This window comes from Oncorhynchus nerka, linkage group LG22 (genome assembly GCF_034236695.1).
Source record: "Oncorhynchus nerka isolate Pitt River linkage group LG22, Oner_Uvic_2.0, whole genome shotgun sequence".
Taxonomy (NCBI): domain Eukaryota; kingdom Metazoa; phylum Chordata; class Actinopteri; order Salmoniformes; family Salmonidae; genus Oncorhynchus; species Oncorhynchus nerka.
In genome coordinates, this window is record NC_088417.1 from 55,080,578 (window position 1) to 55,102,526 (window position 21,949).

General features: G+C 43.7%; 1 protein-coding gene across 2 annotated transcripts in view; it reads right to left on the reverse strand.

The window, feature by feature from the left end:
* Positions 1-21,949, reverse strand: part of vps11 (VPS11 core subunit of CORVET and HOPS complexes) — a 25,751-nt gene continuing 3,802 nt past the window's right edge. For both annotated transcript variants that reach the window (XM_065007263.1, XM_065007264.1), the window contains exons 8-17: positions 21,754-21,905; positions 20,292-20,478; positions 12,686-12,829; positions 12,081-12,284; positions 11,636-11,797; positions 11,264-11,397; positions 10,404-10,606; positions 8,583-8,754; positions 3,817-4,039; positions 1-1,844 (exon numbers count right to left, since the gene is read on the reverse strand). In XM_065007263.1, the coding sequence (XP_064863335.1) occupies positions 1,677-1,844; positions 3,817-4,039; positions 8,583-8,754; positions 10,404-10,606; positions 11,264-11,397; positions 11,636-11,797; positions 12,081-12,284; positions 12,686-12,829; positions 20,292-20,478; positions 21,754-21,905 (1,749 nt within the window). In that variant the 3' untranslated portion in view covers positions 1-1,676. The remainder of the gene's footprint in view (positions 1,845-3,816; positions 4,040-8,582; positions 8,755-10,403; positions 10,607-11,263; positions 11,398-11,635; positions 11,798-12,080; positions 12,285-12,685; positions 12,830-20,291; positions 20,479-21,753; positions 21,906-21,949) is intronic.

The following is a 21,949-nucleotide window of genomic DNA, read 5'->3' on the forward strand; positions in this document are numbered from 1 at the left end:
TTGAGTATCTGTGCACATTTATTTAGATAAGCACAAACATTTTTAAACAAGATCATTTGTGACACATTTCAAGTATGCTAATGCATAGAACTAGAATTCTAAGCATATGACATGTAGCTAGTTCATTCATTATTCAGGTAATGTGCAGGTCAAATCTATATACAACATTAGTGGATTGATACAAAGACATTGCAGAATCACTGGTTGATACCACACTATCTAGGCAAAATGTTTCACCAGCCACAACATGTACATTTCTGGAAGTCACCTTGAAGAGAAGTGTATTAAAGACATTAATGATGTTTAGGGTTAGCCAAATTCAGACTTTAAAAAGTGAAGTGTGAGATGGACTACATTTTTATAAGGAAGGGATAATTAACGAGGGGCTATGCGTTCTATGGAAGATAATGAACGACATGTAAGGTGTGTTCCACTATGCCCTAGCTGAGTGGAACTGACCGTCCATGGAGTTGCAATATTTTACAGAGGATGCATAGAGCCCGGAGTTGATTATCCATTTTAAACCATGGCTATAATTAAGCATAGCTTCCACTAGAAATGTGTTGGTAGAAATGTGTTCAACATCCACTGAAGTACCTAGTAAGTTTACTCGATAGCCACAGTAGTTTCTATGGTAACCAAACAGACATGTTAGTAACTAACCAAACAGACATGTTAGTTTAGCTAACCAAACCATCAGTCCTAGAATACTATTATGAACATCAAATTCAATGATGTTTTCAATTCGAGTTTTGGTTTCAAAACCAGCTCAAACAAAACATGTAAGCATGAACTATAGCGATATAATTTTACATGCTGATATACCGTGCTTCATAGGGAAATAATGCACGCTTGAGAATGCCCTTCAAGCCAATCAGAAACGAGTATTCAACAAGGCCATGGTATAAAATCCAAATATGAGATGGCATGACACATCTCATATGGAAAGAAATACATGCACACAGCATTTCAAGAAGGCACAACAAGGAATAAAATGCATCTGTACACTCCCAGTATCAATAAGCCACATTTCAAGAGATAGCCTTCTTTTAAAAAAGACAAATTCTAACAGAGTGCTCAAAGACATTACACAATGCACATAAATCAAGTGCATAAAAACAAAATCCACCCAACCACCCTTCATTCTGAACCTCTGTGCTTGGACCAGGGTTGTTTATTAGGTGCCATATTGAAGAAAACAGCAACTACCTGTACAATAAGTAATGCTCATATTCATTGCACGTTGCAAAAACGTTTTCTGTTAATTTCACCTAATAAACACAACCCAGATGCACAGACGTGTAACATGCATCAGAAACAGAAACTATCAACACATCTCTTACTGGTGTTGCGACAAGAGCATGACTGATTCATCTTGACTAAATATTGTGGCATCGTGTACTACAGAACAAAGCACGATGGGTCAGGGACCCCATTGCGGCTGGGTATAGTAGTTTATTCTTAGCTTGAGCAGCAGACAGTAAAACACAGAACCTAAGGGCTTTTCACACAATGGAGTTGAACCAAGCCGAGCCACACAAACCAACTGTGCTAAAAAGGACAATCTGAAAATAAAATATCAGAGCCAGCCCAGCTTGGTTTAGGTCAGCATGATAGTGTGAAAAGGGTAATAGTGTACAGTTGCAAGCTGTTGTATCCATTGTGCCCTGTGGCCCTCAAGTGTTCCTCTTAGTGTGGATGAGTAGGTCCCTCTGCAGGTCTGCCTCCAGGCTTCCCACCCCCACCTTGCTGCCCGGCGGGTCGGTGACCAGGGTCAGCTTGTTGAACACCCCACGGCCAAAGTAGTCCGCCACCACGGAGAAACCATCATTGGAGCACCGCAGCTGAAATGCATAGAAATAAGTGAGCCAGGATAAAGAAATGATAGTGTACACATCAGTTCTGAAAAAAAAAGTGTTAAATTTACTTTCCTCTTATAGTAGTGAACTTTATATATTGATCTTTGGACTTGATAGATTAAGTGTTGCACTATTACTACATCTTATTGAATGACTATTGACTACTACAGTATATAAAACTTTGATGTAGTTTCAAGTCATGTGCCAATAAAACATACTTGAACACAAAAGAGGGAGCGAGAGAGAACAAGAAAAGACAAGCAGAGGGTATTTTCACTTTAGTCACCCCCCTCAGCAGTTACCACAAAATATCAAATCAAATGTTATTAGTCACATGCGCCGAATAAAACAGGTGTAGACCTTACATTGAAATGCATACTTACGAGTCCCTAACCAACAATGCAGTTTAAACAAATACAGATAAGAAAAATAAATAAAAGTAACAAGTAATTAAAGAGCAGAAGTAAAATTACAATAGCGAGACTATATACAGGGGGGTACCGGTACAGAGTACCGAGTTAGTTGAGGTAGTATGTACATGTAGGTAGAGTTATTACAGTGACTATGCATAGATGATAACAGAGAGTAGCAGCGGTATAAAAGAGGGGGGGATGCAAATAGTCTGGGTAGCCATTTGATTAGATGTTCAGGAGTTTAGAAGCCTCTTGGACCTAGACTTGGCGCTCCTGTACCATTTGCCGTGCGGTAGAAGAGAGAACAGTCTATGACTAGGGTGGCTGGAGTCTGACAAATCTATTGGTCTTTCTCTGATACCGCCTGGTAGAGGTCCTAGATGGCAGGAAGCTTGGCCCCAGTGATGTACTGGGCTGTTAGAAACTACCCTCTGTAGTACTTTGCGGTCAGAGGCCGAGCAGTTGCCATATCAGGCAGTGATGCAACCAATCAGGATGCTCTCGATGGTGCAGCTGTAGAACTTTGAGGCTCTGAGGACCCATGCCAAATCTTTTCAGTCTCCTGAGAGGGAATAGGTTTTGTCGTGCCCTCTTCACGACTGTCTTGGTGTGCTTGGACCATGTTAGTTTGTTGGTGATGTGGACACCAATGAACTTGAAGCTCTCAACCTACTCCACTGCAACCTCGTCGATGAGAATGGGTGTGCTCGGTCCGCCTTTTCCTGTTGTCCACAATCATCTCCTTTGTCTTGATCACGTTGAGGCAGAGGTTGTTGTCCTGGCACCACCCAACCAGGTCTCTGGCCTCCTACCAATAGGCTGTCTCGTCATTGTCGGTGATCAGTCCTACCACTGTTGTGTCATCAGCAAACTTAATGATGGTGTTGGAGTTGTGCCTGGCCGTGCAGTAATGAGTGAATAGGGAGTACAGGAGGGGACTGAGCACGCACTCCTGAGGGGCCCCTGTTTTGAGGATCAGCATGGTGGATGTGTTATTACCTACCCTTATTACCTGGGGGCAGCCCGTCAGGAAGTCTAGGATCCAGTTGCAGAGGGAGGTGTTTAGACCCAGGGTCCTTAACTTATTGATGAGTGTCGCAAGCAATTCATGGCTACAGACGTGAGTGCTACGGGTCGGTAGTCGTTTAGGCAGGTTACCTTAGTGTTCTTGGGCACAGGCACTATGGTGGTCTGCTTAAAACATGTACTGGTACTACAGACAAGGAGAAGGAGAAGTTGAACATGTCAGTGAAGACACTTGCCAGTTGGTCAGTGCATGCTCGCAGTATACGTCCTGGTAATCCATCTGGTTGTGCAGCCTTGTGAATGTTGACCTGTTTAAAAGGCCTTACTCACATCGGCTGCGGAGAGAGTGATCACACAGTCTTCCGGAACAGCTGGTGCTCTCATGCCTGTTTCAGTGTTATTTGCCTCTAAGTGAGCATAGAAGAAGTTTAGCTCATCTGGTAGGCTCGTGTCACTGGGCAGCTCAACAAACACACAAAGATGAAAGTGGAGTGACTAGGGCTGTCAGTGTGTGTCACCTGTCTGGTGAAGTGGTCGTGCAGGTCTCGTTTCTGGTCCTGGGCCCGCAGCATGTCCATGACCTTCCGGTTTTCCGGTGTGCAGGTGGGACACTCGGCCTCACTCTCGGCGTAGCTCTCAAAGCAGTGCTGGTGGAAGGAGTGACTGCACAGGAAGTGAACAGAGGGCAGCTCGAGGGGGCTGTTGCACATGCTGCACTTGGTCTTCTGGAAAATCTTTGCGCTGTGAGAGAGAAAAAAGAAAAATCAGTACAGTTTCATTAATGGTCTTCGTGAGTTCAAATCAAGCATTCGAAATACAGCAGGGCTTGACATTAATTTTTTTAGCCATTTATTCTTTGGACAAGTAGGACACATTATTTACTTGTCTGAAAGCTCAAGTCACTTATTCCCCCAAAAAAGGTCTGTAAGAACATGGGCCAAAAAGGTGACAAAATTGTGTTGTATGATGCAAGGAACCACTTCACAAAATCAAAATAATTATTAATCACTGGTATTAACAATAGAAAGCTGCTGGTCTCTGATCCCATGTATTATATCACCTGCCGGTGTGGCCTTGAGCAAGGCACTTAACCCTCCATGAAGTAAAATACTGCACTGATAGGCTACTATATATAACCCTCCATCTGAAGCGCTACTGAGTGTGCAGGACTTTGATCCAACCCTGCTCAAACATACCCGAGTCAGCTTATCAAGGTCCTGTTGAGCAGCTGATTTTTTGTGCAATCTGGTGTGTTAGAGCAGGGCTGGAGCAAAATCCTGCACATCCGGCCAACAATCCACCTTGCAACATTACAATTATAACCAAATACTGTTTGTCTTTATAAAGTAATTCCCTCATTTAATGAACCAGGGATCAAATGGCTAAGGTGGGCGACTTCAAAGCAAAGTAGCTAACTAAAACAAGTTAATCTATACTGAACAAAAATATGAATGCAACATGTAGTGTTAGTCCCATGTTTCATGAACTGAAGTAAAAGATCACAGACATTTTCCATATGCACAAAAAGCTTATTTCTCTCAAATAGTGCACAAATTTGTTTATATCCCTGTTAGTGAGCATTTCTCCTTTGCCAAGATAATCCATCCACCTGACAGGTGTGGTATATCAAGAAGCCGATTAAACAGTATGATCAATACTAAGGTGCGGCTTGTGCTGGGGACAATAAAATACCACTCTAAAATGAATAGTTGTCACACAACACAATGCCCACGATGTCTCAAGTTGAGGGAGTGTGCAATTGGCATGTTGACTGCAGAAAAGTCCACCAGAGCTGTTGCCAGAGAATTGAATGTTCATTTCTTTACCATAAGCTGCCTCCATCATTTTATCAAATATGTCAGTACGTCCAACCGGACTCACAACCACAGTCCACAGGTAACAACTTCAGCCCAGGATCTCCACATCCAGCTGCTTCACCTGCGTGATTAGCTGAGACCAGCCACCCGGAGAGCTGATGAAACTGAGAAGTATTTCTGGTCAGGAAAAATAATTCTGATTGGCTGGACCTGGGAGGGCAAGTGCCTGGCTCCCCACCCACTGGGGATCTAGGCACATGCCCTCCCAGGTCCACCAATGGCTGCACCCCTGCCCAGTCATGTGAAATCCATAGATTAGAGCCTAATTAATATATTTCAATTGACTTATTTTCTTATATATAAAACTGTAACTTTGTAAAAACATTGAAATTGTTGTATTTATATTTTTGTTCAGTATATTTACACGTCTAGAATATTACGTTTTCAGGGGAGACCTTGACAGCATAGGAGTTACTTGTCAATTAGGTTTTTCTTTTAGGTACTTTTTACCCCTTTTTCGGGATATGAAATTGGTAGTTAAGAGTTTTGTCCTATCACTGCAACTCCCCTACGGAAATCGGGAGAGACAAAGGTCGAGAACAATGCTTCGTCCGAAACACGACCCTGCCAAGCCGCACTGCTAGCTTAACCCGGAAGCCAGCTACACCAATGTGTCGGAGGAAACACTGTCCAACTGGCGACCGATGTCGGCGCCTGGCCCGCAACAAGGAGTCGCTACAGCACGACGGGACAAGGAAATCCCGGCCGGCCAAACCCTCCCTTAACCCAGACGACGCTGGGCAAATTGTGCACCACCTCATTGGTCTCCCGGTCACGGCCGGCTATGATACAGCCTGGGATTGAACCTGGGGCTGTAGTGACACCTCAAGCTGCCTTACACTTTGAACACACAGACAGTGTCACTGCGCAAAATAGTACGCATCGTCATCTGGATATGCATGCAACAAAAGTTCAACATTCAAATTTGAGATTTACAATGCAATCTGATACACGTCAAATCAGTTTTCTTGATCTTCTGATCTTGTGTGAAAATAATGTTCCATACACTAATCTTTACAGGAAACCTACTGATCGTAACAGTTTGTCGAGGGCTGACAGTTGTCACCCACTTCCCTTGAAAAATAGTTTGCCTTACAGCCAATTCTGTCAAATCAAAAGAATTTGCAAAAAACAAAAACAAAGCTGAGACGCAAAGAAAATTCAAGGAGAGGAGGTACAAAAATGATCAGATTAATACTGCCATTGAGAAAGGTCATGTTTTGTTTTGAGTTTTTTCAAGGTCAGTCAATAATAAGTATTCTTGCGTTCTAACTACCCGCTATTCTAAGTGCTCTGAACAAATTAAGGGAATTGTTCAAACACTGGCACATTCTTAAATCCGATCGTCTCGGTAATGTGTTTTCTGACCTTCCCTTGGTCGTATTCTCACGGGGCAGAAATCTCAGAGACCAATTGGTACACTGATTTACCACCCCAACATATCCCTGCACAATGTGTATTTGCGCCCCTACTGGATGGAAACTACAAGTGTAATGGCTGTGCTCAATGCAATGGCACTTACAAATGAAGATCCTTCAAACACCCCCAAACAGGGAAACAGATCCCAATCAAAGGTGTTATTACGTTCTCCACAAGGCAGTTATTTATCTTATAACTTGCCCTTTGTGGTAAAAATTATGTGGGTAAAACAAAGCGCAAATTAAAAGTACGTATTTCAGAGCATCGTAGCACCATTAGGTGCAAAAACTCGACTTACCCAGTTACGACCCACTTTTTTGAAGCAAACCACTCGATATCGTCTCTGCGTTATATTGGCATCGAACATGTCACCCTCCCTAGGAGAGGGTGTGACCTCGATAACTTATTGTTAAAATGTTCATTTGTTCATTTAAAGACCCTTGCTCCCTTCGGTCTCAACGTCGACTTTGATCTGAACCCATTCTTGTGATTATTGTGACTTTGCCATTGTAATTGTTTGTAGGCTTATGTAGTCTAAATTGATTCTATGATCGTATGCTATTCATTTGTTTTTTGTATGTTCTTTGCATGTCATTTTAATATTTGAGAATTAACCAATGATATTAGGCCATACTTGGCCATGATTAGACACCTCTGTGTGTGTCTTTTGACACTATATAAACGAGTAACCCTGCAGTGTTTGATTATACCCTGATGAAGACAGCTTGCCTGTCGAAAAGTTGGAAATACATTTTTTTGCATCTGAGCTCTTAGTGTGCGGCTCTCCTTTATTTTCAACTTCTACCATTTCTGTCAAGCTGTCTATGCATACAGTTTGACGCATACGTTCGATAAACCCAATGTATGCACCACACCGAAGGCACTGCAACTGCCTCTGCAACGCAATACTGCAAGAGATTTGAGATTTGGCAAACGCAGCGTTTCATTGGAAATGAATGTAATTCTGGTGTACAAAAATGCAATGACGCCGTCGGTGTGTTCTTAGCGTTAGACCGCTGTGCCACTTGGAAAGCCAATTAGGCTATTCTAAGAATATATTTTTTTTACATTGGCACAAGTAAATGGCCCGTATTGAATAGAGAAGAATGCCATCTTTCCAACAATGTCAGAACACATTTTCAACACCCAATTTTGAGGGCTTGAGGGAGTTTTACAAATCGGAGTATGCAACATTGGTTTCAACTGCGTGTCGGTCATTTTCAGTTATACACAAGTACCGGTGGAAAGTTTTAGGACACCGGACATGACAATTACATTAATATATGCAAATAGCTAAATAGTTAACTAGCGAAACAGCCAATTCAAAGCTTATTGTGTAGTTTGGCTGGTTATCTAGTTAGTCTGTTGTATACCAATATTTTACCTGCTGCTGCAATTTCTCTTTCTCTGGCAATGGCCCACTCGCACACACAGGTGATACAAACACCATGACTTTTCCAGGGTTTTCTGTGTAACATAAAATGTGCTATAACTGGGCAAATAACTCACTAACTAGCAATGATCAACTCACGTTGGTCTAAAAAAAAAAAATACCGCTCGTGCAGGTCAATGCAGGCCTACAATAATTCTACTCCGATGCGCTCTGCAGAGATTGCGAGGACAGTGCGCAACACATCGCATCCAGAGGACACTTTGATCCAATTGTGATTGGAGGAACCTAATTGTTTGTCATTGTGATTTGAGTGTCTTTTTGTCCATTCAGACAACTTAAATCTATAATCTGCTTGTCCAAAAAACGTTTTTCATGCGCCGGGCAAGCGTTAATGTGGAGCCTTGTACAGTAACAATTTGCATCGAAGTGCAGCCACCAAACAAATTGAGATTGTGTTTCTTAGACACTTCTCACCCCTTATACATGTCAGATGAACTGGATGGATGGAACATGGAGGAAACTGAACAAGACCCAGCTCTAGGGGATAGGTGTTGTTTTAGGACTGGACTTTGGTTAGGATGGTCCTGTCCCTCACCTGCTTCTGAGTTCCTGGATCTCGGCGCGGAGGTGGGCCGTCTCCTCGCGGTACTGGCGGATCTTGCGCTCATCGTCCTCAATCTGCTGGCTCTCCCTCTGCAGCTTGTTGATCAGGTAGTCCTTGATGACCGACAGCGTGGCTGTGGAGTTGTGTGCCAGGGTCTGCACCACTGTGGACCAACACGTGCATAGACATGCGTGCACACACACAAATTTAGCAACAGTGCCCAATAAAATGATCCCACTCTGCTATAATAATGTGGCAAGTACTTTTCCTATGAGCATATACAGTACCTTCAGAAAGTATTTACACCCCCAAAGACTTGTTCTACATTTTGTTGTGTTACAGCCTGAATTCTAAATATTTTTGTTCCTCATCCATCTACACACAATGACAAAGTGTAAACAAATGTTAGACATTTTTGCTAATTTATTGAAAATTAAATACAGAAATATCTAATTTACATCAGTATTCTCACCCAAATCAATACATGTTAGAATCACCTTTGGCAACGATTACAGCCGTGAGTCTTTCTGGGTAAGTCTAAGAGCTTTGCACACCTGGATTGGGAACATTTGCCCATTACTCTTTTCAAAATTATTCCAGGTCTATCAAATTGCTTGTTGATCATTGCTAGACAACCCTTTAAGTCTTGCCATAGATTTAAGCAGATTTAAGTCAAAACGAACTCTGCCACATTCACTGTCTTTTTGGTAAGAAACTTCAGTGTAGATTTGGCCTTGTGTTTTAGGTTATTGTCCTGCTGAAAGGTGATTTCATCTCACAGTGTCTGGTAGAAAGCAGACTGAACCAGGTTTTCCTGTAGGATTTTGCCTGTGCTTAGCTCAATTCTGTTTCTTTTTTTATCCTGACAAACTCCCCAATCCTTAACAATTACAAGCATACCCATAACATGATGCCGCCACCACTGTGCTTGAAAATATGGAGTGTGGTACCCAGTAATGTGTTGTATTGGATTTTCCCAAATCATAACACTTTGTATTCAGGACCAAAAGTTTTTTGCAGTATTACTTTAGTGCCATGTTGCAAACAGGATGCATGTTTTGGAATATTTTTATTCTGTACAGGCTTCCTTCTTTCACTGTCAATTAGGTTAGTATTGTGGAGTAACTTAACAGAGGCTGGCTCAACAACATTGTTCTCATTTGGAAAACCTCTCTGGTTAAATCTGTGTTTGAAATTCAGTGCTCAACTGAGGAACTTCACGGATAATTGTACGTGCAGGGTATAGAGTTGAGGTAGTCATTCAAAAATCTGGAAAAACACTTATTGCACACAGAGTGAGTCCATGCAACATATGTGACTTAACAAAGGGGTTGAATACTTATCGACTTAAGACACTTCAGCTTTTCATTTGTAATGAATTTGTTCCAAAAGAAAAATGAACAATTCAATTTTTACATTAATTCAGGAATTGCATGTATGCCAGTGACAAAATCTAAATTGAACCCATTTTAAATTCAGACTATAACAACAAAATGTGGGAAAAGTCGAGGGGTGCAAATACTTTCTGAAGGCACTTCCGGGTTAAGGTTCACTTAACCTGGAAAGTTCATCATGGATGTGCGCATGTGACGTCAAAATAGAACTGAACACTAGCCAGTGAGACATTCAATGACAGGAAGTGGAGGAAAAATATCCCAAAGAAAGTTTGAGTTTCTTTTAAGTTGGTGAGGTCTGATATAATTCAGGCAGTGATTAGTAGGCAAATCTCTACAGAAAGCCCCAGAGTCTTCATCTATAGAGAAGGAGAGATACAGAGAAAAACTGCAAATATAGCCACTGGCTCACGCTCACCCAATAGGGGAGGCATCAGGTTGTTCTGATCGATGTGCTCCAGGACTTGGCTGATGTAGGCCTTGCAGTCCTCCTCTTTGCGGGCAAAGTATCCCAGCGCCTGCTCCCACAAGCATACTTCCTGGTCGCCGTAGCGCTTGCAGGCCTCCACCACTTTGCCATACTCCTCATTCTGCATGTGGTAGTGCATGATCTGTTGGTACCTAGAGAAAGAGGGACATCAGCAACTATATCAATCAAATTACATCATTGACAATATCAGTACACCAATAAAGTCCAAGAAGTCCAGTGGTGTAAAGTACTTGTGTAAAAATACTTTAAAGTACCACTTAAGTAGTTTTTTGGGGTATCTGTACTTTAGTATTTATATTTGACAACTTTTACTTTACAATATTCCTATAGAAAATAACGTGCTTTTTACTTCATACATTTTCCCTGACACCCAAAATAACTTATTGCATTTTGAATGCTTAGTCGACAGGAAAATTGTCCAGTTCACGCACTTATCAAGAGATCATCCCTACTGCCTCTGATCTGGCAGACTGATTAAACACACATGCTTGGTTTGTAAATTATGTTGGAGTGTACTGATAGCTATACGTACATGCATATTAAAAAAAACAAGAAAATGGTGCCGTCTTGTTTGTTTAATATAAAGGAATTTGAAATTATTTATACTTGCACTTTTGATACTTAAGTATATTTAAAACCAAATACCTTTACTCTAGCAGTACTTCACTTGGTGAATTTCACTTCAGTCATTTTCTATTGAACGAGTGTAGACTTCAGGGAGAAGCAGAAATATTGGAATTGGGATCTTGTGTTTCAGACTGGAGAGGTTTAGACACAGGAATACTCACAGTTTGCCCTTCTCATAGAGGTATAGGACCCCTTCTTTGAAGTTGTGCATCTGGCACAGGACGAGGGCCTTGTCAAATACGGTGTTGTCGCTCCTCAGCAAGGACAGTGCTGCCCCCTGCAGGACCTTCTTCCTCTGCCAGACAAAATAGAAAGAGGACAGTCAGAAAGACCAGACAAAACCAAACATTTGATACTCCAGACAAAAAGGTAAGGAAAGGTGTTTGTTCAGAAAATGTAATAACAAATCATTTAGGCTGCAGGTATGTCATCTAATATGAAACATTTGGTAAATGTATATCTACGTGAATTTAGGTTGTTTGAGTGAACACGTGGCAGTTTTCCATACAAATTATTGTCTGTGTTCCCATCACCTCAGAGTCTTGTTCATGTGCCCAGTCCTGCAGCCGTAGTTCTAGCAGTGTGTCATACACCCCCTGAGAGGAGAAGGGCTCCACCTCAATCATGTGCTCCAGGAAGGCCCTTAGCTCCCGCGGGTTATTAGCAAACACAGAGATGAACTCCTCTGAATTTGCCTGGGAGATAAAGTTAAGTACAGTGAGTGCTGGTACTATTACCACCATTATTATCCATGATACATGCATTTTATCATCATTGTATCATCATTACCATTAGAAGTAGTACCATCCTTATCAATATAAGCTGTATTACTTACACGTAATTGATAAAGCCAATTTAATTAGAGAAAGGATTTCAAGTCCAAAGTGCTAATGCTGCTAGACTAGTAACGCTAGGACTAATGTGCTCAGCTGCCCGGGAGGTGAGGCCGCCTGTTAAGGTTAACCGCTTACGGCGTACCTTCTTGGCCACCGCCGGGCCTCTGTCCAGGCTGTCTCTTTCCATGGCATCCCGGCTGGGCTGGTAGTCGGTACACAGGCCCTTGAGAAGCAGTGTGGTGCCGTCGGGGACGTGGTGCATCAGGGTCTTGCCGTAGCGTTTCATGTTGCTCTCTGCCTGGTCGAAAGGAAGTCGTCCAATGTAACGTAAAGCCTCCTGGTAGTTCTGTATGGAACATAGAGGGAAACAAAGGGGTTTGAATTTCAGTAAAGGCTCGTTCGAATCAGGTAGACTTTACCCAAGGGTATTAGAGGTTCTTTGTCCAATTATAATCATCAATTGTAAAATGTGTTTATTCCCTCAATGTGATAAATATTTCAACTATCTTTAAATGTAGATTTTGACTCAGTAATCTAAACACAGTCAAATGACATTGCTGCGCATTTCAACATTGTCCAACAGCCTGAAACAGACTCAAAGCTCTTCTATCTTATTTTATCAGGGACAAAATTAAGAGATCTGGCAGTTAGGCCATGTAAGCAGGGGGGACCCGGTGTCCATTTATCTAGCTCAGACAGCTAATCTTAACACTACTACATCCACTATTACTTTCTAGTCTCTTTCACCTTCAGGTCCTCAAGCTGGATCTTCAAGTACCACTTGTGGTGCTGGTGCCTCTCAGCCAGGAAGACTGCGTGACTGTGGTAGCCTGCCTGGCGCAGCACCTTGATTGCAATCTCCACGTCGAAGTGGACCTCGCTCTCGCTGCTCTGAAGGGGGTTGAATGGGAAAGGAGATGTCAGAGCGTTGAGACCTTCTGTGCATGATGTCATACATACAGTATCTGTCCATTCCTTGTCCATATCCATACACAGCAATAGGTTTTCTATCATCATTTTCTAATCCAAAATAGTATTCTGAAACCCTGGAATCCTTCTCAGGTCAATGATTATGATCCTGGAAAGCTACTCGGTGTGTATGCTTTTGTTCCAGGCCATCACTAAAACATCTGCTTCGACTACTCCCAGACTTAAGTCTGGACTAGAGATCGACATATTAATTGGCATGGCAATCCACGAGGAGATTGCGTGGCAGGCTGACCACCTGTTACGCGAATGCAGCATCAAAAGGACCTTGTGGCTGCAAGAAGGCAAGGTAAGTTGCTAGCTATCATTAAACTTTTTGTTATTTTTTAACAATCTTCACATAATCACTAGTTAAAAACAAATGGTTGATGATATTACTAGGTTAACTAGCTTGTCCTGCGTAGCATATAATCAATGTGGTGCCTGTTAATTTCTCATCTAATCACAGCCTACTTCCTACAGCCTATTTCGCCAAACGGGTGATGATTTAACAAAAGCGCATTCAGGAAAAAAAAGCACAACCGTTGCACAAATGTACCTAACCATAAACATCAATGCCTTTCTTAAAATCAATACACAGAACTATATATTTTTTTTAAACCTGCATATTTAGTTAAGATATTAATGTTAGCAGGCAATATTAACTAGGGAAATTGTGTCACTTCTCTTGCGTTCAGTGCAAGCAGAGACAGGATATATGCAGCAGTTTGGGCCGCGAAAAACTGTGAAGACCATTTCTTCCTAACAAAGACTAATTCATTTGCCAGAATTTCACATAATTATGACATAAACATTGAAGGTAGTGCAATGTAACAGCAATATTAAACTTGGGGTTGCCATCCATTAGATAAAATACGTAACGTTTCTGTATTTCACTGAAAGAATAAACGTTTTGTTTTCGAAAATTATAGTTTCCGGAATTGACCATATTAATGACCAAAGGCTCGCATTTCTGTGTGATAAAGCTGTCTGACTGAGCAGTGGTAGGCAACAGGCTCGTAAGCATTCATTCAAACAGCACTTTCCTGTGTTTGCCAGCAGCTCTTAGCAATGCTTGATGCAATGCGCTGTTCATGATTTCAAGCCTATCGACTCCCGAGATTAGGCTGGCAAAACTAAAGTGCCTATAAGAACATCCATTAGTCAAATGGTAGTCCGACCAATCGAATTGCACGCTTCAAGACTGCTTCGATCACGTGGACTGGGATATGTTCCGCATTGCGGCGAACATTGACGAATACGCTGAGTCGGTGAGCGGGTTTATTAGCAAGTGCATCGGCGATGTCGTACCGACAGCGTCTATTAAAACATTCCCAAACTAGAAACTGTGGATTGATGGCAGCATTTGCGCAAAACTGAAAGCGCAAACCACTGCTTTTAAATCAGGGCAAGGTGACCGGAAACATGACCGAATACAAACAGTGCAGCTATTCCCTCCGCAAGGCAATCAAACAAGCTAAGCGTCAGTATAGAGACAAAGTAGAGTCACAATTCAACAGCTCAGACACGAGAGGTATGTGGCAGGGTCTACAGTCTTGCTCCCAGACGTCTACAGTCTTGGACCAGGACGTCTTGCTCCCAGACAGACTAAACAACTTCTTTGCTCGCTTTGAGGACAATACAGTGCCACTAAAACGGCCCGTATATTTCAGCTTATATTTCTTTCATCACATTCCCAGTGGGTTAGAAGTTTACATACACTCAATTAGTATTTGGTAGCATTGCCTTTAAATCGTTTAACTTGGGTCAAACGTTTCAGGTAGCCTTCCACAAGCTTCCCACAATAAGTTGGGTGAATTTTGGCCCACTCCTCCTGACAGAGCTGGTGTAACTGAGTCAGGTTGGTAGGCCCCCTTGCTTGCACACATTTTTTCAGTTCTACCCACAATTTCTTTAGGATTGAGGTCAAATCCAAGTTTATTTGTCATGTGCACCGAATACAACAGTGAAACGCTTACTTAGAGGCTCTAACCAACAGTGCAAAAAGGTATTAGGTGAACAATAGGTAAGAACTAAAAAACAGTAAAAAGACAGTGAAAAATAACAGTAGCGAGGCTATATACAGTAGTGAGGCTATAACAGTAGTGAGGCTATAACAGTGGCGAGGCTACATACAGGCACCGGTTAGTCGGGCTGATTGAGGTAGTATGTACATGTAGATATGGTTAAAGTGACTATGCATACATGATAAACAGAGAGTAGCGGTAGCGTAAAAGAGGGGTTGGAGGGTGGTGGGACAATGCAGAGAACCCGGTTAGCCAAATGTGCGGGGTCACTGGTTGGTGGGGCCAATTGAGGTAGTATGTACATGAATGTATAGTTAAAGTGACTGTGCATATATGATAAACAGAGAGTGTGTCATTGGGCAGCTCGTGACTGTGCTTCCCTTTTGTAGTCCAACACTTCCCACACTGCCCCTACTCGGATGGTATCGCGCCGTCCCAACCTTCGCTCTCTCTCCCCCGCTACTCTCTCCTCTTCCATCCTATCATCTCTTCCCTCTGCTCAAACCTTCTCCAACCTATCTCCTGATTCTGCCTCCTCAACCCTCCTCTCCTCCCTTTCTGCATCCTTTGACTCTCTATGTCCCCTATCCTCCAGGCCGGCTCGGTCCTCCCCTCCCGCTCCGTGGCTCGACGACTCATTGCGAGCTCACAGAACAGGGCTCCGGGCAGCCGAGCGGAAATGGAGGAAAACTCGCCTCCCTGCGGACCTGACATCCTTTCACTCCCTCCTCTCTACATTTTCCTCTTCTCTCTCTGCTGCTAAAGCCACTTTCTACCACTCTAAATTCCAAGCATCTGCCTCTAACCCTAGGAAGCTCTTTGCAACCTTCTCCTCCCTCCTGAATCCTCCTCCCCCTCCCCCCCTCCTCCCTCTCTGCAGATGACTTCGTCAACCATTTTGAAAAGAAGGTCGACGACATCCGATCCTCGTTTGCTAAGTCAAACGACACCGCTGGTTCTGCTCACACTGCCCTACCCTGTGCTCTGACCTCTTTCTCCCTCTCTCTCCAGATGAAATCTCGCGTCTTGTGACGGCCGGCCGCCCTACAACCTGCCCGCTTGACCCTATCCCCTCCTCTCTTCTCCAGACCATTTCCGGAGACCTCCTCCCTTACCTCACCTCGCTCATCAACTCATCCCTGACCGCTGGCTACGTCCCTTCCGTCTTCAAGAGAGCGAGAGTTGCACCCTTCTGAAAAACCTACACTCGATCCCTCCGATGTCAACAACTACAGACCAGTATCCCTTCTTTCTTTTCTCTCCAAAACTCTTGAACGTGCCGTCCTTGGCCAGCTCTCCCGCTATCTCTCTCAGAATGACCTTCTTGATCCAAATCAGTCAGGTTTCAAGACTAGTCATTCAACTGAGACTGCTCTTCTCTGTATCACGGAGGCGCTCCGCACTGCTAAAGCTAACTCTCTCTCCTCTGCTCTCATCCTTCTAGACCTATCGGCTGCCTTCGATACTGTGAACCATCAGATCCTCCTCTCCACCCTCTCCGAGTTGGGCATCTCCCGGCGCGGCCCACGCTTGGATTGCGTCCTACCTGACAGGTCGCTCCTACCAGGTGGCGTGGCGAGAATCCGTCTCCACACCACGTGCTCTCACCACTGGTGTCCCCCAGGGCTCTGTTCTAGGCCCTCTCCTATTCTCGCTATACACCAAGTCACTTGGCTCTGTCATAACCTCACATGGTCTCTCCTATCATTGCTATGCAGACACACAATTAATCTTCTCCTTTCCCCTTCTGATGACCAGGTGGCGAATCGCATCTCTGCATGTCTGGCAGACATATCCGTGTGGATGACGGATCACCACCTCAAGCTGAACCTCGGCAAGACGGAGCTGCTCTTCCTCCCGGGAAGGACTGCCCGTTCCATGATCTCGCCATCACGGTTGACAACTCCATTGTGTCCTCCTCCCAGAGCGCTAAGAACCTTGGCGTGATCCTGGACAACACCCTGTCGTTCTCAACTAACATCAAGGCGGTGGCCCGTTCCTGTAGGTTCATGCTCTACAACATCCGCAGAGTACGACCCTGCCTCACACAGGAAGCGGCGCAGGTCCTAATCCAGGCACTTGTCATCTCCCGTCTGGATTACTGCAACTCGCTGTTGGCTGGGCTCCCTGCCTGTGCCATTAAACCCCTACAACTCATCCAGAACGCCGCAGCCCGTCTGGTGTTCAACCTTCCCAAGTTCTCTCACGTCACCCCGCTCCTCCGCTCCCTCCACTGGCTTCCAGTTGAAGCTCGCATCCGCTACAAGACCATGGTGCTTGCCTACGGAGCTGTGAGGGGAACGGCACCTCAGTACCTCCAGGCTCTGATCAGGCCCTACACCCAAACAAGGGCACTGCGTTCATCCACCTCTGGCCTGCTCGCCTCCCTACCACTGAGGAAGTACAGTTCCCGCTCAGCCCAGTCAAAACTGTTCGCTGCTCTGGCCCCCAATGGTGGAACAAACTCCCTCACGACGCCAGGACAGCGGAGTCAATCACCACCTTCCGGAGACACCTGAAACCCCACCTCTTTAAGGAATACCTAGGATAGGATAAAGTAATCCCTCTCACCCCCCCTCCCCCTGAAAAGATTTAGATGCACTACTGTTCCACTGGAGGTCATAAGGTGAATGCACCAATTTGTAAGTCGCTCTGGATAAGAGCGTCTGCTAAATGACTTAAATGTAAATGTAAATGTAGTCTGTAATAGTTTACAAGCCCTGCCACATAAGACGAGCGTCGGAGCCGGTGTAGTATGATTCAATCTTACCCTGTATTGACGCTTTGCCTGTTTGATGGTTTTTCCTCACAGGGCATAGCAGGATTTCTTGTAAGCTTCCGGGTTAGAGTACAGCACCTTAAAATGGGCAACTCTACCCTTTAGCTCAGTGCGAATGTTGCCTGTAATCCATGGCTTCTGGTTGGGGTATGTACGTACAGTCACTGTGGGGACGACGTCCTCAATGCACTTATTGATAAAGCCAGTGACTGATGTGGTGCACTCCTTAATTCCATTGGAAGAATGCCGGAACATGTTCCAGTCTGTGACAGCAAAACAGTCCTGTAGTTTAGCATCTACTTCATCTGAACACTTTTTTATAGATCGAGTCACTGGTGCTTCCTGCTTTAATTTTTGTATGAAAGCAGGAATCAGGAGGATAGAATTGTGGTTGGATTTTCCAAACGGAGGGCGAGGGACAGCTTTGTACACATCCCTGTGTGTGGAGTACAGGTGATCTATAATGTTTTCTCCCCTCTGGTTACACATTTAACACGTTGGTGGAAATTAGATAAATCAGTTCTAAGTTTCCCTGCATTAAAGTCTCTGGCCACTAGAGGCGCCACCTCTGGGTGAGTGGTTTCCTGTTGGCTTATTTCCTTATACAGCTGACTGAGTGCGGTTTTAGTGCCAGCATCATCTGTGGTGGTAAATAAACAGCGATGATACCACCCTAGGAAAGTAGTGTGGTCTGCTATTTATCACGAGATACTTTACCTCAGGCGAGCAAAATCTAAAGACTTCCTTAGATTTCGTGCACCAGCTGTTATTTACAAATATGCACAGACCGCCCCCCTCGTCCTCCAGACCACCCCCCCTTGTCCTGCTGTTCTATGTTGCCGGTGCAGCATATATCCCGCTAGCTTAATATCCATTTAATCCTTCAGCCGCAATTCTGTGAAACATAAGATATTACAGTTGATGTCCCGTTTTTAGGATATTCGTTATTGTCCAATGATTGCACGTTGGCGAGTAATATTGACATTAACTGCAGCCTTCCCACTCGCCTTCTGCAGATCCTTGCGAGGCATCCCGCTCTGTGTCCTCTGTACCTGCGTCTCTTCCTCTTGCAAATAACTGGGATGTTGGCCTTGTCGGGTGTTTGGAGAATGTCCTGTGCATCCTGCTTGTTGAAGAAAAAAATCTTTGTCTAATCCAAGGTAAGTGATCGCTGTCCTGATATCCAGAAGCTCTTTTTTTGCCCTAAGAGAAGGTTGCAGAAATATTATGTACAAAATAAATTAAAAATAACACGAACACATAATAGCACAATTAGTTGGGCGCCTGTAAAACTGCTGCCATTTCTCCCGGGGCCATTTTAGATCAAGGCTTATGATGGCCACTCCAATACCTTGACTTTGTTGTGCTTGAGCCATCTTGCCACAGCTTTGGAAGTATGCTTGGGGTCATTGTCCATTTGGAAGACCCATTTGCGACCAAGCTTTTAACTTCCTGACTGATCTCAAGATGTTGCTTCAATATAGCCTTATAATTTTCCTACCTCATTTTGTGAAGCGCACCAGTCCCTCCTGCAGCAAAGCACCCCAACAACATGATGCTGCCACCCCCGTGCTTCATGGTTGGGATGATGTTCTTCGGCTTGCAAGCATCCCCCTTTTTCCTCCAAACATAACAATGGTCATTATGGCCAAACAGTTCTAATTTTGTTTCATCAGACCAGAGGAAATTTCTCCAAAAAGTACGATCTTTTTCCCCATGTGCAGTTCCAAACCATAGTCTGGCTGGTTTTGAAGCAGTGTCTTCTTCCTTGCCGAGCGGCCTTTCAGGTTATGTCAATATAGGACTCGTTTTTACTGTGGATAAAACAGGTCCTTTGCTGTTGTTCTGGGATTGATTTTCACTTTTCGCACCAAAGTACATTCATCTCTAGGAGACAGAACGCGTCTCCTTCCTGAGCTGTATGACGGCTGCGTGGTCCCATGGTGTTTATTCTTGCGTACTATTGTTTGTACAGATGAACGTGGTACCTTCAGGCATTTGGAAATTGCTCCCAAGCATGAACCAGACTTGTGGAGGTCTACAATTCTTTTTCTGAGGTCTTGGCTGATTTCTTTTGATTTTCCCATGATGTCAAGCAAAGAGGCACTGAGTTTGAAGGTAGGCCTTGAAATACATCCACAGTGTATGTAGTGTATGTAAACTTATGACCCACTGGAATTGTGATACAGTGAATTATAAGTGAAATGATCGGTCAGTAAACAATTGTTGGAAAAATTACTTGTGTCATGCACAAAGTAGATGTCCTAACCGACTTGTCAAAACTATAATTGGTTAACAAGAAATTTGTGGAGTGGTTGAAAAAGTAGTTTTAATGACTCCAACATAAGTGTATGTAAACTTCCGACTTCAACTGTATATGTATATATAAATTGTCCAATTATTCAGTATCTGCTTTTTTTGGGTCCTCCAATAATCGGTATCGCTAGTGAAAAATCATAGTCGGTCGACCTCTAAGTCGGAACCATGATTATCTGAACCCCCGGAATGAAAGCCTGCACACACAGTTAACTCCCCTGCACACACAGTTAACTAACCCTTGGCTTACAGTTTAAATGCTAACCTTGATGAACTCTTCAAGCTTAGAGCTGTCCTTGAGCTTGGTGTAGCAGTTGAGCAGCAGGGTGGTGTGGTCGGCATTGGCCAGCGACTGCCGGTGCAGGGCCTGGAGGTAGGCCGTCAGGTTGTGGATCCTCTGAGCATCCAGAAACTTCCGGATTACGTAAGAAGGCTCCAGCTTCCTGATTGTGCTGAGGGAGGAAGTGGAAAAAGGTTGCGTTTTCAATATACATTTTATGGAACACAACAGCAGAGGCTTTTGGTGCTGCCTTCTGTCTGCATTCAGTGTTTACTTCAGGCAGCCAGTCTACTCCCATTGTTGGAGCACAAAACCCATTTTCTCTTTTAATTAAACACCAGTAGATTTTCCATTTCATTGTTTTTCTCTGATACCAACATGTTCGATTTAAAGCAATTGAGTTGGGAGAGCCCACCTTGCCTATACAACGGTAGTGGGAACACTGACCTCTCACAAATCCCCACCAAGAATCCAACTGACAATCTAAATGCTTAAGGATTAGCAAAAAAGCAACTTGTTGATCATGTTAACAGGACTTGATTGAATAAGACGAGGGTGGGTAGCTTTCAGTACATCCAAGTTCGTAAACATAGCTGCAAAGAAACCACTACTAAGGGATACCAATAAGAAGAGACTTGCTGGGCCAAGAAACACATGGCCGGATGAGTCCAAATTTGAGATTTTTGGTTCCAAACACCTTGTCTTTGTGAGACGCAGAGTAGGTGAACGGATGATCTCTGCATGTGTGGTTCCTACAGTGAAGCATGAAGGAGATGGTGTGGGGGTGCTTTGCTGGTGACACTGTCAGTGATTTACTTAAGAATTCAAGGCAAACTTAACCAGCATGGCTACCACAGCAATACGCCAGCCTATCTGGTTTGCGCTTAGTGGGACATTCATATATTTTTCAACAGGACAATGACCCAAAACACATCTCCAGGCTGTGTAAGGGCTATTTGACAGAGAAGTAGAGTGATGGAGTGCTGCATCAGATGACCTGGCCTCCACAATCACCCGACCTCAACCCAATTGAGATGGTTTGGGATGAGTTGAACCGCAGAGTGAAGGAAAAGCAGCCAACAAGTGCTCAGCATATGTGGGAACTCCTTCAAGACTGTTGGAAAAGCATTCCTCATGAAGCTGGTTGAAAGAATGCCAAGAGTGTGCAAAAGCTGTCATTAAGTCAAAGGGTGCCTACTTTGAAGAATCTCAAATATATTTGGATTTGTTTAACACTTTTTTGGTTACTACATAATTTCATATGTGTTATTTCATAGTTCGTAGAATAATAGTGAAGAAAATGTAGAAAATAGTAAAAATAAAGAAAAACCCTTGAATGTGTCCAAAATGTTTACTGGTACTGTATGTAGTATTATTATTATTATTATTATTATCTATGTATTATGAAGTTGAAGTTAGATACATCAACCCCTGGATGAGATCATACCGGATGTACTGTTGGATGGCTCCATCGTGGTCACCCTTCACGTAGAGGTGGTCACCGTACTGCCTGAAAATCTCAGACAGCCCGTCACTGTCCAAGTGCTGGCTCTTAGCCAGGTTGATGGCCATCACAAACAGATTCTTCTTGAAGAGCATCTAAAGACAGATTGAAGCGTTAAGTGCCTTGTTCAGGGAACAAT